The sequence below is a fragment of the Schistocerca americana genome, chromosome 2 (genome assembly GCF_021461395.2).
Source record: "Schistocerca americana isolate TAMUIC-IGC-003095 chromosome 2, iqSchAmer2.1, whole genome shotgun sequence".
Taxonomy (NCBI): Eukaryota; Metazoa; Arthropoda; class Insecta; order Orthoptera; family Acrididae; genus Schistocerca; species Schistocerca americana.
In genome coordinates this window covers 480,154,870-480,174,219 of record NC_060120.1, presented here as the reverse complement: position 1 = coordinate 480,174,219, position 19,350 = coordinate 480,154,870, and the positions used below count along the sequence as shown (strand labels likewise).

General features: G+C 36.7%; 1 protein-coding gene across 5 annotated transcripts in view; it reads left to right on the top strand.

Annotated features, from left to right (window-relative positions):
- Positions 1 to 19,350, top strand: part of LOC124594985 (protein BTG4-like) — a 51,768-nt gene that overhangs the window by 5,883 nt on the left and 26,535 nt on the right. For 4 of the 5 annotated variants that reach the window (XM_047133519.1, XM_047133521.1, XM_047133520.1 and 1 more), the window contains exon 3: positions 15,965 to 16,082. In XM_047133519.1, coding sequence (XP_046989475.1) covers positions 15,965 to 16,082 — 118 coding nt within the window. Of the gene's footprint in view, positions 1 to 15,964; positions 16,083 to 16,577; positions 16,758 to 19,350 lie in introns of those variants that run through there. The other variant, XM_047133523.1, reaches the window with a different exon arrangement.

Sequence of the window (19,350 nt, the reverse complement as noted above, 5' to 3'; positions counted from 1 at the left end):
AGTTTTAGTTATCAAATATTATAAAGAGTGAAAAAGATCACATACTTTATTTAACATTGTTTGTTTTTCACTTTTTTAAATCGATTATCGTTAGAAATAATGATACTCATATAAATATTATTGTTGTTGCTGCTGTTGTTGTTGTCATGTTGACTAATCGGGTTTCTACCAGGTATTCGCGTCTTTCCAGTACGATATTTCAACTGCATGACTCGCAGTCTTCTTCAGGTGCTGTCTGATATGTTTTACATATGTTCACAGAATTTAAACAAAAAAATATTTTCTTTATTTATGTAAAAGTTACTACTTATATATGATAATTGAAATAAAATAAATAAAACAAATTATAATAAACATAATTCAATTCCAAAATCAAAGGTTTTATGTATTATGAATCTTACTATGCTCCTATAGTAGCATCTGATTGACTATCATAAAATGCGTCACACTATCAAGTTGAGGGCTTTTAGAATATCATATTGAGGGGTTTTACATGTCGAGGGGTTCCGTATTGAGGGATCTGACTGTAATACAAAGTTGTTCCATAATGTGAATATTAGAGATGACCATAAAGTGGTCATTAACTCTTTCTCATTTCCCCCTTACAGATTCTTCATAGTACATTCTTAACTAATTAGAGAACAAGAAAAAGTTTCAAACCATCCCGTTCTTTTCTGCAACATACACAGCTGATTCAAAATCACAATGGAAAACAAATGTTCTTTAGGTTTTGTGTCAGCAGTTGTGTGTCAGAAGAAAAGTAGTAGCAGTGAAGAGCTTGATTTAGTAGATATGTTAAGCCTGAATCAAGCTGATAATTGAATTATTGAAGCCAAGAAGCACCTGTGAAAATATTGTGTGTGTGTTCTTCTCGCAAAAGGCTCTATTTGGGAACATTTGAAGACAGACAAAGAATTTGCTTTGACCCTTTTAAGAACCATGGTAAAAAGACTGCTAAGAAATCTTTGAAACCTATTTCTTTAACCATGGGAAGGAAATATAAAACCCTTGGACTTATCCCAGGTACCAGGCTGTGCATAACACACCATAAGGACATTTTATCTCCTCTGGGGGATAATCTTCCAGGGATGGATGAATGTGAAGTTGAAGATCAAGAATATACACCAGATCCATCTACAGCTCTTCAAACACTTCATGAGAGTTGTGTATTACTTGAAATTTCACCATTTAAGATTACCAAGACAGCACAAGACAGGCGTCCAGAATACATTTGATCCAAGTCTCACTTAGCTTTAAAATTCCAGCAAATCGCATCAGAAGTGCTACATGTTCCAGTGAAAAATGTGTCTGAAGAAACTGGCAATGCTGAATGTACAGACCATAATATTTTAATGCAAAAACTTAAAAGAGAAATTCAGCAGAAGTTCTGTTAAAGAAAAACTACAATACTTACTTTAGCACCAGCTTCATGGAGTAAAGAAAAAATCCAAATGTTTTTTAACACCGAATACATGGTAAAGAAATCGAGGGTATTGCTAAAAGAAGATGATATTTTGTCAAAAGGGAGTTATAAAGTGGGAAACAGAATAGGTAAGAATGTGGAAAAACGTGTCCAGAATTTTTACTGTGAAGATGATATAAGTCTTGTTTTTGCTACTAAAAAAGACGCTCTGTCCCTGTAGAAAATTGCAAAAGAATGTATAAGACAAAAAGACTAATTTTACATAATCTGAAAGATGTATACTTAGCTTTCAGAGAAAAAGACCCTGAAGATAAAATTTATTTTACTAAATTTTGTGGACTTAGGCCAAAAGAATGTTTCTGTAAACAGTCATGGAATGCATAACGTATGTTTATGCACATATCACCAAAACGTAAAACTGTTAATACATGCTGCACATGTGAAAGAACCGTACACTGAACTTCTACAGAAACTGCTGTGCAATCAGGAAAGTGAGGAGTCCATGCTGCATCGCTGTCCTTGGTATCCTGATGAATATGAACTGCACAATTTTTTAGTGGAACTGGAGTCCTCAAAAGATTGTAAAAAATGTTGTTTTCAAGCAATGGATGCAAACTGATCGACCCACACTGGAGACATTAATTAAGATGACTGATGAATTTGTTTAGTATCTCGTGCAAAAACTTCAAAACTTAACACATCATCATTATGTATCAAAATCTAAGAGTCACTACTTCAGATCAAGCAAAGAAACCCTCCCTGATACTACATGCATCATCATAGTGGATTTTGCAGAGAACTATACCTGTTTCCTTCAGGATGCTGCACAAGGATTTCACTGGCAGAACATTCGTCACCCTTCCACCTTTTGTGGTGCACTTTAAAACAGATGATTGCATTAAGTCTGTGTCATTGTGTTGTATAAGAGACTGTTTGCAGCATTATACAAACACATAATATGTTTTTCAGAAAACTGCTGTCAATTATGCACTGAACAATTACCACACATCCAGCATGTTATGTACTTCAGTGATGGCAGTTCTGCACAATATAAAAACTTTAAGAACTTTTTTAATTTGTGCCATCACAAGCAAGATCATGAAGTAACTGCAGAATGGAATTTTTTTGCCACTAGTCAAGGCAAAAATGCATGTGCTAGAGTTTGTGGTACTATTAAACATTTAGCAACAAGAGCAAGTTTACAGTGTCCATATGACAGTGGACAGTCACATTTTAAGTCCGAAAGATCTGTTTACATTTGCCAAAACTCATGTTCCAGGAATAGAAACCTTTATGTTACAAAAGAGGAGATAAAGTTCACAAACATGTTACAAAAACGATATGAGACTGGTTCTACCATTCCTGGGACAAGAGTGAATCATATTTTCAAACCACTGAATGAAAAAAAGTTGCTGATAAAGCATGTTTCATCCTCTACTAAATTAATTCAAGTTCCTCTTGGAATTCAAAACACTGCCTCTAACACAGTTAAAGAAGAAACATTTGTTGCAGCTATCTACAATTACCAGTGGTGGCTTGGAAAAATTCTAGAGATAAGTGAAGAACAGAGAGATGCAAAAGTCAAGCTCATGAGTCCAAGCGGCCCTTCCTCAAGTTGTTCATGGCCACTTCATACTGATGTTTGCTGGATACCTTATGAAACCATTTTAGTGACTTTGCCTGCTCCTAGTGCAAGTACAAGTACTGGTCGTTCATGTACTTTTGAATCAGACATAGTATTGTCCATTGAAAACTTGTTTGAAAGAATGGATGCTTTTTAGAATTTTATGACTGTTTTATGAGAACCGATGATCATTTGTGACCACTAAGAAAGAGTCACAAAATGAAACGTGTATATTATTATTATTATTGTTATTGTTATTATTATTAATGTTCTTTCTGTTTTAAATGATTAAACAGAACAAACACCCTTCTGATTTTTTATGTTGAAATGTATGACAATAGGAATCCTTTGAGACAAAATTTAAAATTGTGAAACTTGTGATTTTGACAAAAAAAAAAAAAAAACATGAAGTTTGTAATAAAAAAGACTTTAATTGCAGATTTGCACATATTTATATGCACAGTTGCAGAATTTTTATAGTTTGGTGATATAGTTGGTACTTTTATCTTTGTAATGACACCAATTTGAATAAAATTGATTTATAAATAAGGGAGTTATAGTAGTTAAAAACTTTCAATCTACCCTGCGTACTTACGCCAGATGGAGAAAATGCTAGGCATTTCAAAATGGCCCCCTGACTACAGTTTTGATCTAACAAATCCGAAAAAATTATTTTATCACTTTGTATTTATGTAATTTCTTACACAAAATTTTCACAAATATCTGTGGCATGATAGCAATGAGATTTCTTTAATTTAGTGATTTTAAATGAAATGAGTGCTCTGTGATGAAAATGGTTGTAGATTCCTCGACCTACGCTATGGGGTGAAAGGTTTAGGACGCCCCTCGATAGATCATGGGTGCACTACACACAGGAAGCAGCTACATGGGTAGCACAGTACTTGTGGTGTGCACATGTTTTTTTTATTAGGTTCCTCCCCAAGAGAAACAAACCGTTGGCCTGAAAAATTAGCAGTTCATGACACTGATGTGATGTGATGTGGGTGTGCCAACTGTAAAAATTGTTAGTTCACCTAAACAAATCATTCCAAAGGATTTAAATATGCTAAATCTCATGTTAGTAAATTGTCCAAGTGTCTGTAGCAAGATCCCGGAGTTACTCTCCGAAATAAACAGTAGTAATGCCGATGTTGTATTAGGTACTGAAAGCTGGTTGAAACCAGACATAAATAGCATTGAAATTTTGAACTCGGATTGGAAAATGTTTAGGAAGGATAGGACTGATGCTATGGAAGGTGGTGTGTTCATTGCAGTTAAAAGCTGTTTAAACACAGTTGAGATCGATACTGGGTCGAACTGTAAAATAGTATGGATAAAGCTGTCAATCAGACAAGGAGTGACCATTGTATTAGAATGTTTTTATAGACCACCAGCGTCCGCAACAAATGTCGAAGGATGTTTCAGGGAAAGTCTTGAGTACCTAGGAAATGAATATCCAAATTATTCAATAGTTATAGGTGGCGACTTTAATCTGACATCTCTAGATGCGGTTTATTGGTAGAATCCTGAAGCGACGCAGTCCTTCAACAAAGGAAATTGCTTACAATACTTTATTTCGTTTAGTCTCTTGAAGTATTGTTAGTCTGTATGGGACCCTTACCAGTTGGGTTGGATTCAAGAGATTGAGAAAGTCCAAAGAAGAGTGGCAAGACTCGTGACTTGTACATTTAGTCATCGTGAGAGTGTTACAGATCTCATAGAAAGTTTGAAGTGGGACACACTTGCAGATAGATGACGCGCTAAACAGAAGGGGCTGCTCACTAGATTCCAAAATCGACCTTCACCAAGGATGTAGAGCATATATTATTACCACCTAGTTTCAAATCACGCATTGATCACCGTTCAAAGATAAGGGAAATTAGAGCTCGTATCGAGGTGTTCAGGCAGTCGTTTTTCCCTCGCACAATCTGCGAGTGGAACCGGGGGGGGGGGATATGACTGACGAGAATAGCATCCATCACACACTGCTCGGTGGCTAGTGAAGTACATGTGTAAGTGTAGGTGTAAATTAAAGGATACAGTCTGTGTCGTTTGTCGCAGTTCAGTCATTAGTTATTTAAAATCAGCTGGCAGCAGAGCATCTCGCATTTCCATCATATCTCATGGTGGCTGCTTTCAGCATTGCTCCACTTTACACAATGACCCTCCATGATTTCGTGCTGCTTATAACTGAGCTTTAACTGGCAGCCAATGTGGCAACAGTGTAGCAGCAAGTGACAGATCAAACTGTCAAATAATTTTATTCAGACTTACTTCTGTTTTATGTTACGAGGACAACTTGATCTTTCATGACTACTTTTTATTTCGTATTCGTATTTTAAAATTTTGAACATAGCTGCTGTTCAGCAATGATGAATGTAAAGGAATGATTTCAGAAAGTCATCCAACCAGTTGCAGGAATAAAGCTTTAACAACTACGCTTGACCATGCTTTCAACAATTGTAAAATGATTTCTTCAGAAGTACTTGGAACTATTTGAGGATTTTTTTACATCGTAGTTAAAAATAATGATCAAGGTGTAAAGGATGTGCAATACCATTGGATAAAAATATAATAAACAAAAATGCCCTACATGTAAAATCACATATTGGCGACAACAGATTTCAGAATAAAGCAGCGTAAAAGTCTTAACATTAAAATCTACATGGAATGGAAAGGCAGTGAAAATGGCCCATATGTGGCTGGTGTCGTGCAACAACTGAGAAAACTGTCACAGTGCACGAAGTACGAAACATCGGTAAGTGGAGTACCTGCACAAAAATAAAGCACCTAGGAAACAGGTAGAAAACAAACTATCAATCACCATGTTATATCAGAATCTGACTGAGAAATATTTTGGGTAGAAAAGGGCTGGAAGATGGGAGGTAGGGAGGAATCTTTAAAGATGAATTATAACAGTAAAAAGGAGGATAAGTAGAAAGATAGAAAATATGTTACAAGAAAATTGAAATATTTTGATGAGGATTGATTTAAAGTAGAGACCACCAACAAACTAAGTTCTACATTAACTGGTCTGAAATGCCACCTTAAAACCTTCAAGGAACTGTCAATTTGCAAGTTGCAGCTGATCATTTAACACTTTACCATTCCTATTGAATGTATGTTTAAAGATTTCCAGTTCTTTACATAAGTCTAATTGCCACCCTTTGACCCCCTTACACAAAATTAGGGTTTCTCCTGGATCTTTGAGGGACAGGGATCATTGATAGGGCATGGTCAGTAGTAGAGTGAAAGAATGCAACCTTGTGTGCATGTGGATGGGCAAAATCACCTGGGATAATATCTGAATAGGTATCTTTGCGGAAGATATTGAAGCTGAAGTTATTATCTACTGTTGAAGATATGAGATCATGAAAATTAAGCTCGCCCTTTTAGTTTCATACTTCTTTTTTGAAAGATTTTATCATGAAACATATTGAAAGTGCTTAATAACAAATCTTAATACATGGTCATATTTGTCAGTTTTGCCAACTTAACAACCAAGTTGCCATCTTCCAGCCCAACTTATCCCTTGTGGTATGGTACAGATCAGTCTCACTGCAAAAAGAATTTAAAGCTGCTGTTGTGTGTATTTTAACACCTTATATTGATCTCTGACTGAAAGTAAAATTGTCACAGTATTTCTTAACTTTTCTTTGTAAAGGAAACAGAAGTGACATCTCTGCAATCCTACCGTTGATACTGTTAAAGCATAGAATCAAATTTGTGTGTGTGTTGGAGTGCAATAAGATTGTGCTATGATAGTGGATGCTTCATACATTACCATTCTGTTGACCTACTTTTGTTATCTATTTCCATTTTATACTTTGGTTTATAAATCCCATACAACCATTTCATTTATACTTGCTGTGCAATAGGCACTGTTCCTAAAGAGAAATTTCCTGGTCAGTGTTGTGTGGGAATACATTCACCTTTTAAAAAATCTAGTATTAGATTTTTGTAAAATTTGACATTTTTAATAATAGATTAATTAAGAAAATAAAAATTCATTTTAATTGGCTTACTGTATTAAAATAGGGGTCATTCCATGTGAAGTGCCCTAGGCCTCCCAGGTCAATCATCTTCAATTTTGATGAATTTCATACATATCTACCTGAGGGCCCAACATGAACTTATGCCAAGTTTCAGGCTCACCTGTAACTTGATTGAGGTGCTAAAGCCACTTTTGTGAAGACCAATTTTACCGCGAAAAAGTCGCGAAGAAATCTTAAAGTGTGGCATTTCGCTGTTCCTAATGTAAAGAGCTAGACTCTTGCTTTTGAACAAGTCCTAGTAGAGATCCTTGAATAACACAGGAGATATTGGATGTAATTGATGAAAGGAGAAAATATAAAAATGTAACAAATGAAGCAGGCCAAAGGGAATACAAACAAGAGAGAGGGGGCAAATGTAAGGATTTTGGAAGATACTTCACAGGGAGCGGGGGGGGGGGGGGGGGGGGTTAGCTACCGCCTGCAAGGAAAATTAAGAGGCCTTTGGAGAAAAGAGGAGGAGCCGTATGAATGTAAAGTGCTTGGATTGAAATCAGCCTAAGCAAAGAAGGGAAAGCTGAAAGGTGGAAGGAGTATATAGAAGATCTATACAAGGGAGGTGAACTCAAAGGCAGTATTATAGAAAGAGATGAGGATGTAAATTAAGATGAGATAGGAGATACAATACCGCGAAAAGAATTTTCCAGAGCACTGAAACACTCAAGTTAAGGCCCAGGAGTAGAAGGCATTCTGGTAACGACTAACAGCCTCAGGAGAGCCAACCATTACAAAACTCTTTTTTTTCTGGTGTGCAAGATGTATGAGGCAGGCAAAATACCCTCAGATTTCAAGAAGAATGTTCTAATTCCAATTCCAAAGAAAGGAGCTGCCGACAGGTGTGAAAATTGCCAAACTATCAATTTAGTAGGTCATGAATGCAATATATTAACACAATTCTTTACAGAAGAATGGAAAAAACTGGTAGAAGACAGCCTTGGGGAAGATCACTTTGGATTCTAGAGAAATGTAGGAACACGCAAGGCAATACTGACCCTACGATGTACCTTTAGAACAACAGTTAATCCAAGACAACCCTAAGTGTATAGCATTTGTAGACTTAGTTTTTTTTTTGCAATGTTGACTGGAAGACTCTTTCAAATTCTTAATGTAGCTGGGGTAAAATACGGGAAGTGAAATGCTATTTGCGATTTGTACAGAACCCAGGTGGCAATTATAAGAGTTGAGGGATGTGAAAGGAAAGCAGTGGTTGAGAAGGGAGTGAGACAGGGTTGTAGCCTATCACCATTATCATTCATTACATTTAGCGAACAGCAAGGGAAGCAAAAGAAAACATTGGAGTAGGAATTAAAGTTCAGGGAGAATAAATAAAAACTTTGAGGTTTGCCGATGGCATTGTAATTCTGTCAGACAGCAAATGACTTTTAAGAACCAATGAAGAGAATGGACAGTATCCTGCAAAGAGGATGCAGTGAATATCAACAGCATCATATCAAGGATATTAGAATTAAGTGAGGTAATGCCACGGAAATTACATTGATAAACAAGATGCTTAAAAGCTGAGCAAAATAACAGATGATGGCCAAAGTAGAGTATCAAATGTAGACTGGCAAAGGCAAGAAAAGCATTTCTGAAAAGAGAAATAGGTTAAAATGGAATACAGATTTAAGTGTTAGGCAGTCTTTTGTGGAGGTATGTTTCTTGAGTGTGGCCTTGTGTGGATGATAACAGTTCAGACAAAAAAAGAATTTGAAATGTCGTTACACAAAAGAATGTTGAGGGCTAGATGGGTAGATCATGTAAGCAATGAAGTAGTACTGAATAGAACTGAGGATAAAAGAAATGTGTGTCATAACTTGACTAAAAGAAGAGATCAGTTCATGGGACGTATTCTTAAGACATCAAAGCATCACCAATTTAGTATTGGATGGAAGTGTGTGTGTGTGTGTGGGGGGGGGGGGGGGGGGGGTAAAACTGTTGTAAGCAGATTCAGAAGGCTGTAGGTGGCAGTAGTTATTTGGAGATGAAGGATAGAGTAGCATGGAGAGCTCGATCAAATCAGTCTTTGGACTGAAGACAACAACAGAGACTTGCTTGTGCTTCATAAGCAGATTCCAGTTTCACTCTCTGTGGTTCCATCTCAGATAGCCCCCTTCATATATATGCACTTTGTTTCCTAGTTAATGCACCACACTGAAGGCACTGTCTACTGACTTGGGAATGCTAAAATGAACAAAAACATTCAATATTCCTGCCAAAAATGTTAAGTTTTGATGAGAATTTGCTTGGACTTAGCAGTTTAAAGTCAATTGACTGTACTTGCAATCTCTGAGCAAATATTCTTGCAACCATTGCAAACCAATTGAGTACCCCACAGTGATAATTCAGTATTACATAGTTCACCTATCTTTCGTGGCTTTTTTGAGATGTGAGCAAAAATCATTAAAGTCTGTGTCTGAAGCTATGTCTTCACATGAATTTTCTTGAAGATATCGTGACAGAATATGTGTTGACTCAAGTTATTGGCATACAGACTGTGAATGAAGATACCATACTTTTTGTTCTACCAAAGTTAATTTTGTCTCCCTACAGAACTTTTTGAATTTGTTTGATATATCTAGAAGATATGCCATGTTAAGACATTGTAGTTTACGTCACAAAGGCTGGGGTCAGTAGACTGATGATACTTGTAGGTCCAACTTCTTATTTGTAGGCATATCACCTCAATTGTTGAAGACAGTTTTACCAAGAATGCACTTATATCTTATTAACAGAATTAACGACATAGCACAAATAATGATGCAATCTCTCAGTTACATTTTTAGCAACAGACAAACTTTCTTCCATTAGATTGTCATTGTGGTTAATGAACTGAATGCAAGCTAGCAGCAGACCTTGGTGTCTGTAGATGTTAATACATCATTTTGCTGTACAAATTTTGTATTCTTAAAGAGACTGGGAAGCTTGTCTTCCATATCAAGGGCCCTCTTGCAAGTCCTTTTTGAAACTCATCACTCAAAGGAACTGACTTCATGATGACTTGCATTGGGCCACAGCATTGTACTGTGTGGGTAATAAGAGATAGCTCGCATTTAACTGTTAGTAAACGGACTTTTAATGCAACCTAGAGGCTTTTTCTGTGCTGAGAGTGAGTTTTCCAAATAATCTGCCTACACTGCTGTTCCGCCAACTTTCTTTTAAAGCTTTTTTTTTTTTTTTTGGGGGGGGGGGTGTCAGTACTGATGATTTGTTGCTGCAAAATGTGTTGTCCTTTCCAAGTCAGTTTGGGGAATTTCCTTGTGTAATTTTTGCACAAGTTTACACTTGCCCAGTTTATGTGCAGTACGAGCGCCTGAGACAGACCATCTGCTGACATTACAGCAGTTGTGGAAATTCGGCTGTTAATTCTTAATGGAATTGTAAGTAAAAAACATTTCCATATTACTGGTCTTCAAGTTGTTCTGGTCTCATTTTTAAATTTACTGGTAATTAGAATTATTTGTTAATGATATTGTATTAAGCTGTCATGTATTATTTAATGTAGGAAATTGAATTCCCTTCCATTTTAACCAGTTAGTAATGAAAAGAATAATTGCCAAAGTAAACTTGAAGACCCCCCCCCCCCCCCCATCCCCAAGCGTCGCTTCTGCCACCATCCTTTTCTTTCAACCGTCATCTCAAGAAATGAGAGAGTCTCCAGGACATAATGCCCATGTTGCAAACCACTGCTGTAGAGCATGTTCAGCAATTGAATTTTGAGTGTCTCCAGATTGGTTTATTTTCGGTGTCTATGCATGTACTCAGCCAATTTAGTGGTGGTAATTCCTATGTATAAAGCTGTGCAGTGGATACAGGTGTCACATGTAGTGGACAAAGACCATTTCATCACGGCAGAAGGATTTAAATCTGTTCTTGGATATCTTGGCATACAATACTCTTCCTGTCAACCCCATTCCTTCCAGCCAGACAGAGCTGCAGAAAATTTTAAAGCCCTGGCCCTCTCAAAACTGCCTTACAGAACATATACCTCCTGAGTCAAGGACTCCTACCTTCAGTCTGCTACCAAAATACACAAAAACAACCACTGTAGCAGGCTTTATATCCCGAACTAAATATATTTCAATCATGGTAGACCAGCACCTCTGCTGCATCGTGCAATGTGTCTCATTCTACATAATAACCACTCCTTGGAAGTTTCCAACCCATTCCATTCCCTCTCATACTTGGAACACTCCTTGTCATAATTAATGGGACCTCACCTCACATCCATTTCCTACATACACTTCCTGCATACAGCCCTAGAACAGCACCTCTCCCAATGTCCATTTGATGGTCTCCCTAAAACCTCACCACCACCCTAGCCATTTTAAGGGTAACTGCTACACATTTGAGGGCTGGACGTACAGATAAATCAATGTGATGCTGTGAGGACTAGGATATCTTGTTCCATGCCAACCTTTTTATAGGCCATGTGGAAGAGGCAGTCATAAATACACAGAAAGCTGGTTCGTATTATTGACATCTTTGTGGTCAGGACTGGTGGTGGTGGTGATCATGATCTCTGCTTACCTAAATAACTTAATTCTTTTTCATATTCATCAAATCCAAAAACCCTTCAAAGACATTAACCTCCATCTCGTGCAGAATCACTGACAAACCTTAGTCCATACAAAACCAGCAAATAAGATACAATAGCAGCTGTTACTGCTGTCCTCCCTTCCATCTCTAACACTCATTTCCATAGTGTGTATTGCCCAGCTGTTTCGTCCTCTTGCAATTTAAGTTACCTTCTTGTATTTATTTCCTCATACTTTGTTATAGTGCTGCTTGGTGTGTAACTTTAGGGTAAATCACAAAGTCCAGTGTCGATGTAATATTCTGTACTGGTCATCTAGACCAGAACCTACAGAATGATATGGAAAATAAAAATGGTCATCAAGCATTGTGCGCAACAGCAGCCATATAAGAAAAAATGCTGATTAATATAACTTTTATTTATCACTGGGTGAATGTTGTTAATTAAATGGCTTCTTAGTTCATTTACCACTGTAAATGAATCTGTGTTTATTAGACAATATATCCAGATCAGCTATAGAAATTTTAAATTGGACTATGCATAACACCATAGAGTATTGTAAAACATACAAGTAGCATAAAATAAGTCTTTGTTGACACACACAGCTTTGGACAGCAACATAAAAAAGATATTAAAAAAAATTCGAAGTATGAATTTTTTCCTTCAGTGTCCTAATCTTTGATTTATGCAATCCTTCATCCATATGTACAATGTAGAAAGGTGCTTGATTATAACTTTATTTCTTTACCAGTTGAAATGAAACACAAACACAGAAAACACATCTAAATAACTGCACACAATTTCAGTGTTAAATCTTCATTTCTCGGGTTTTAATTTAGGTTGCTGGCCAAAACCTAACAGGTGATATGACGAACACTGTTATTAGGATTTAAAAACGTAGAATTCAAGAAACTATCTCCTTTGTAAAACTAAAAATGTTTGTAGCTCCTTTTTTGGACTTTCTAAACAGCTTCCTTCATTTTACCCAATATTTTTTTTCCAGTAGAAAACACATTATGGAAATTTCAGGATCAACACTATTTCTAACTTACAATAATTAGCAATTTTTATTTATTTATTTAAATCTTTTTCCCTATGCCTCTTGTACTTATGTGATTCTTTCTGACTAGTACATTTCTAGACCATGTTTAACCTCATGAATAAATTATAAACCTTCAAATAATTAGTGCACACAATTACAATGTCATTTTAATGTTCACATACCTTCTCTATGAACATGCCAAGTATAACAATCACAAAAGGAAGCTAGAGAGCATTTTACATTATTAAATCTACATTTTGCGTTAGAAAAATGCATTTTATTTATTATTCACATTTATGATCTTGCCTATTCCATATCCGATAGATAATACAGAAAATGCACATCATTAATGATGTTAGGAAGTGTTTCCTGTTATTATTAATATTATTATCATCATCATGTTTTGCCAAGCACTGATGGAAAATTCATTTAATGTCACACATTAGTCTTCCAGCATTTAGGTAATAACTTTTGTTTTCTTCAGTGGGATGTACCCCCCTAACATGCTGCCATTTGTTCGACTACGTGGTAAACAGTCCTCTCACTTTCTGCAGTGAATTCCAGTTGTTGGCATCATTAGTGGCACTAGAATCTCTTACTCCATAATTTGCTTGACCAGAGGCAGGTTCATCATCATCCTCGTCATATCATCATCATCTTGGACAGTTCCCAGCCTCCGGCTGGGTCTGTCTGGAACATAGGCCTCTCCATCGTCTTCTGTCTTGCCACCAACTCTCCATCTTCACCTAGGTCCAGTCTTCTCCAGAGGCAGGTTGTAGAAGTAAATTGTACTTATATGAGAGTGTAGTCTTACATTCTTTATATTTTACAAAACTCAGCGAAACATAAACATATAACTTTTTTTCATTTAATGTTCTGTCCTTGGGCCCGGCCCGTACATTGTGCACGGATACGTGTCGTGCAACATTGTGATACTGTAAAGGAAACCAAAAATTTTAGAGGAAAACATTGATCGCACACAAGTGATAGGCAAGTAATACATGTGCTGGCAGTATTTCGTGTTAAGTTTATTTCAGATAGTATGTTATACGCTGCCAAAGCTGTAACAAGTGTAATTAATTTTCTAGATTTTGGTTCTTTGCATTGATCTTTTCAGTTGAGCTTCATGAATAAAGTGTTGATTTCATTCAAGTCGTCTTTTGGCTTTCTGTTCTGTATTCATGTCCAATTTTGGCTTTCCGTATTGGTATCATTATTTGGCTTCCTGTAATTGTATGAGTCTTTTAAATTGTGGTATTTTCAATATCAGTCACAGTTGGTTTGTGGTTACTTTTTTTTTTTTTTTTTTTTTTTTTTTTTTTTTTTTTTTTTTGAAACTAATGTTGTGGTGTATATCTGTGGTTGTTTTGTTTTTATATTTTACTGTTATGATTTTGCGGTTTTTTAGATTTTAGTTTGGCACTGCTGAAAACCCCGTTTCCTGCAGTTGTCTGGAAGCATCGATATTTGCTATTAAGAGTTGGTAGACTTTGGTATTTGATGTCTATATTTCTTTGCTTTGGCAGTGTGTGTTGTTGTTGTTTGCCATCTTGAAATCATTTTTGTGTTGCATCTTAGGGCTTGACATGACATCATTCATCAAAGCCAATGGGTGGCGTCAAATGCTCCTGTTTATCCTTAATTTTATATTTAGCTGTCCTGATGTACATGTTACACGCACCACCTTAATTCCTGTACACTTTCAGCGACCACAACTATGTCATCAGTATACTGCATCATGCTGATTTTTTGCCCATGACAAACAAGTCCCATATTGAGGTAGCACTTTACTTCCTTTATTGCATCTTCAGTATACATATAATGTATCATTTGTCACAATGAACAATCCTACCTTAGATCTTTAACCCCCTGCCACACTTTGACTAGTAGCACCCGTGATAACAATTTTGGTCCAAATGTGAATATCTCAAGTCAGACTTGTGGTAACAAATGTAGACGAAAAATAAACATCGTGAGTCACGCTCAGGAAAATGAAATTGTCTTGACATAAACATTGTGAGTCTAACTCATGAGACACACACTGTCAGTTACAGTCGTGGTTTAGTTCTTACCAACTGGAAGAGAAATTTATTAAATCCTTATATAATATTAAGAGAGAGGCATTTACACGGATGTAGTGATGATAGTGATGTGATTAAACAAAATAGAAAGCATACAAAACATTTTAATTATAGATGACAATTGTGAAGAGGAAAATTCAGTACCTAATTCATGTGTATCATGGATTTGGCCAGATGTGAAAAATGCCAATCATTTGAAATTATTTGGAGGCTTGTTGCATTAAAGCAACTGTTTCTAATCATCAGTGTCAACACACGGGATTAGTAGAACGTTTTGCTATTATGTTTGATGAGTCAGCTTTGTTTTCCCATCCAGTCGTCAGTGAAATAATTTTGAGTATTTTTGACACATGCAATACTAAGTTGATAGATGTGGTGATTATCATTCTTTCTGATTTTATGTTGTTCATAAGTGTTATAATTACATTATTTTAAAATCAGATGACACTTACAAAGTTGCGTTAAATTTCATCTTGAATTTTGTATGGTTCTTGTTCTGCCCTTTGCCCTGGTGCCTATAAGAATTCTACCGTCAGAGCTTGTGCCAAGATTTTTGAAATCAAAAATAAATATTGTATCATGCCCCGAAATTATCTTTTTCATCTCTAATCACTGTTCTCCTTGCTTGCAATGTGCTCCCCAAAATGATTGCTCATTAGTATGTGTGTAGCATCTGTCACCTTGTTTTCATTATTTTATTAACCTCGTGGCATCTTTCCTTAATCCATTCTTCATTAGCTTATTTACATTTTTAGTTAACTTCATTTCTGAAGGACCTATATTGTTGGTGTTCACTTCCAACATTCTTACTTTTTTTTTGTATCTCATGTGTTAACTATGAGTGCTTCTTTTCTGACTTTAGAGAACCTAGTACATTTTCTGCTGTGTTTATTGCACCTCTTTTAAGCCCATTCCATCAATTTTCCGCACTAGTAACTCTGAAGTGTTATTTCTTGTCACATATTCTTTAAAATCAGTCTGGGTTTTTAGTTCCTTCAATTTGTTTAGGTTCCAATGGTTTAGATTCAGAGTTTTAGTGGGCATTGTTTTAGTGGGCATTGTTTTAGTAGTATGTTATGTTCACCATAAGTTTCACTGCATGAACTTCATTCCTATGTGTTTTATCAGAATGTAGTCAATCCTACATCTCATTTGGTACTTTTTCTCAAGTTATTTGCTTTCAATAATATATTTTTTTCTTCTTTCAGATTTGGTGAACATCGTGGTTCTTATTGTACCTTGGCATCATTCAATGGAAAAGAGAATCTGGTAAACATGGAACTGTTGGAGAAGATGGGAACAGTTGAAAATGGATCAAGAAAAGAGGTATGAATGCTTTTCCAGTATTTATAAAACCACTAGTGGTGGTAATATTGGGACATAATATGAAAGTGTGTTTGGACACTTTTAAATTTTATGTATTTAAATTTTGAACTTAAGCAGAATACACCTGTCATCAATAAGTTATAAGTGGTGCTTGGGAGGAACAGAAAACCAATATAAATTAAGTATTGATTCACAACCAGACACAGGAAGCTGGAAATGGGCAGTGAAGAATAATATTGTCGATTTTTAAGGAAATAGCTTTCATTGATACATAATCAGAGATTAATGACTCATATTTGATTCACACGGTCTCTGATGAAAAATTGTATCATCCAGGTGGTGAGCCTTTTTCCAATACTATTTTTATCTCATTCCCAGAAGTCACTTGTAACCTTAGCAACCAGGATTTGATCACTAAAGCCCACCTCTTTTTTTAATGATGTCTTTCAACTCCACTAATCTATAAGATTTGTTAAAATATACACTCTCTTTCAGATAACTGCCACAAGAAAGTTCATGAGAAAGTGCAAATGGATGGTGATCTTGGTGACCATGCCTTATCTCTAAAATTAAAAATGAGGTGTCCAGGGAAAATGTTCCTCCCAACCGCCAGTGATGCATTTGCAGTGTGAAATGGTGCAATGTCCTGTTGAAAATAAAAACCCTGTGTATTCATCCTTTGTCTCTGCAATTCTGGCAGAATGAAGATTATGCACACATGTTGAACACGTTTTGAGTTTACTTTCGCCGTCGTGACGTCCTCAAAAGTATGACGCTCTATTACACTAACATTAGTTACCGCATACCAGTCACACATGGGGTGAAGGTGTCTTGTATGAACTACACAAGACCCTTCAAGGGCCCAAAAGTGATACATCTCGTCCTTAGCCAGTGTGTATGTTGACGTCTGGATCATCTCGGGCTTCTGATGATTTCCTCTCGCACAATGTCACTGTTTTCATGTGTCCTCACTTTTTAATTTAAGGGCTCTACAACTTCTTTGTAATGTTTCCCATTCTGAAAGCTGTAAACTGTCTTCAGATTGTATTGTGACTTGGAGCTGTGTAGTTAAGAAGACAATAAAGTAGACACTGTGTTAAAATGCCATTCTACCTTTATGGAAACACTACTATCATATGTGACCATGCAGTGTTCTGTTATCCACTGTTCAATTAGTCGTTGGCAGTCGCAAAGTGACTGACATACATGCAGTCTCCCATCCCCCAGTGAGAGTAGTGTAAAAAATGTCCGTTACCCATAAGTCACTGTGTGTGTGTATGGGGGGGGGGGGGGGGCAGTTCCAGGCTGAAACATTGTTGTGGCCATTTGCTTAATAGCATGTTGGTCCACCATTGGAATGCAATGCAGCAGCGATTCTGCGTGGCATAGATTCAGCAACATCCCATTAGGCCTCCATAGATATATATGGCACCAAATGTCCAATCACAGGGAATGCAATACTCGTAAAGTATGAGCAAATGGTTAATTTTCGTAGAGCTAATATAGCTCGTGCAGGATATGGTGGCAGATGTGCAGTGACCAATTAACGTCCAAAGTGCTAGGCGAGTTCATTTGTTTGTTCAGAAGGGGAGGCTGATAAGCGTTTTCCACCTTTTGGCCGGTCAGCTATGATAGAATTGAGGCGTGCACCATACAGTCTTTATCAAACCATTTTACAGAAACTATTTGGTAAAAAAAAAATAATTTTTGCTTAACTTACAGCTTTATATGTCAGGTTCTTGATGATGTGCCCATCATTTCATTAATGGTCATAGTCATTGTGATATTTACATGAAAATAAGACACTCCGTGAAATTCAGAAAAGTGTGCAATGAAAAGTAGAGGTCGCTGTGATTTTGTGTTTGGTGCATATTACATAATATGTTGATGTGTGTGAAATTTAGCTAACATATTGAATTTTTGTTTACCCCTGGGTAGAGGTATGTCACCAATCTCGAGAAAATTGATTGGATATAGCACACTCATTTGTGATCGCGCAACGCCAGCAATAAAGCCAGAGTAAAATATCCACAGCATTCCTCATATTTCATTAACTGTTTCAGATGTCAAAATGAGAATTTGGCAAATGATAACATGCAGTGAGGATAGTATTTTACCATACCATTATTGTGTAACATATCATTACCTACTGTGTTATCCCAATAATTACTGATTTTTTTCAGTGAGAGAATGAATTCTTAGGGCCATCAATAGCTGGTGAAACAAGAAATGCTATGGGCTTTGGAACAACATATGTAAAGACATTACATGGTTTCTTGTGCCAAGGATGTGCATTTTCATAAGCTACTGACTATACTTTTCCTTGGTTTCTCACTTAATAAACCACTATTGCAGAACTCTCTTGCAGTTATGTCTGCACAAGTTAGTGATGTGAGATATTGTAAACTCTTCCGTGTTTTGGCAAAAGAAGCAAATTTTGACATGGCAACCAGAGAAATGTGTAAGTTTTACTCAAAACTTGCCACTTATGACGCCTCACTGAAAGTTACAAGTGCTTAACAAGCCAGGTGAAAATAAGTCTCTGTATTTTTGGTGGAGGTGATAGTAGCTGTTTTTGGAAGGTCATATGCAAGTTTACTGAAAATGTGAGCATAGGCTTCAGTTTAGAAAGGTATTCCGATACAGCGCTCTGAGCAACCCCCCACCACTGCCACTCTCCTCATGCTTCCCCAGCCGACTGTGCGTCTACCGGCCACGGCGTTTAGCATGCACTATACCCGATGATATCCCAGTTGTGTTGAACTGGGTAAGATCAAGCACATTTGGTGGTCAAAACATCAGTTTGAGTTCACTATCATGCTACCCAAACTGCTGTAGCACCATCCTGACCTTGTGATGTGGACAGTTATCCTGCTGGAAGATGTCATTGCCATCAGGAAGATGTCAAGTGTTAAGGGAAGTAGGTGGTCTGCAATGATGTTCTTCTTTTCCACAGATGTCATAGTGCCGTTGATTACTGCCACAGGTCCCTTGTCTTTGTTATTAGTGAAGGCTGTGGCCAATAGCTTAATGCAAGTGTCTTTTAATTGTGTCTGTCTGCAACTTGATTTGTCTTATTTTCAGTAAGTAGCACTCTTTTCCTACGTTGTAGAGATGTAGAACATAATCACACCAAATAATAACTTGATTTCCCACAATGAAAAACATGAGGATGTGTGCACTCATGCGCGCACACAAAAAATGTTAAATTACATAATCATAACACAAACAAAAGATGAAGATAAGCGTGTAATGACAGTTGAGAACA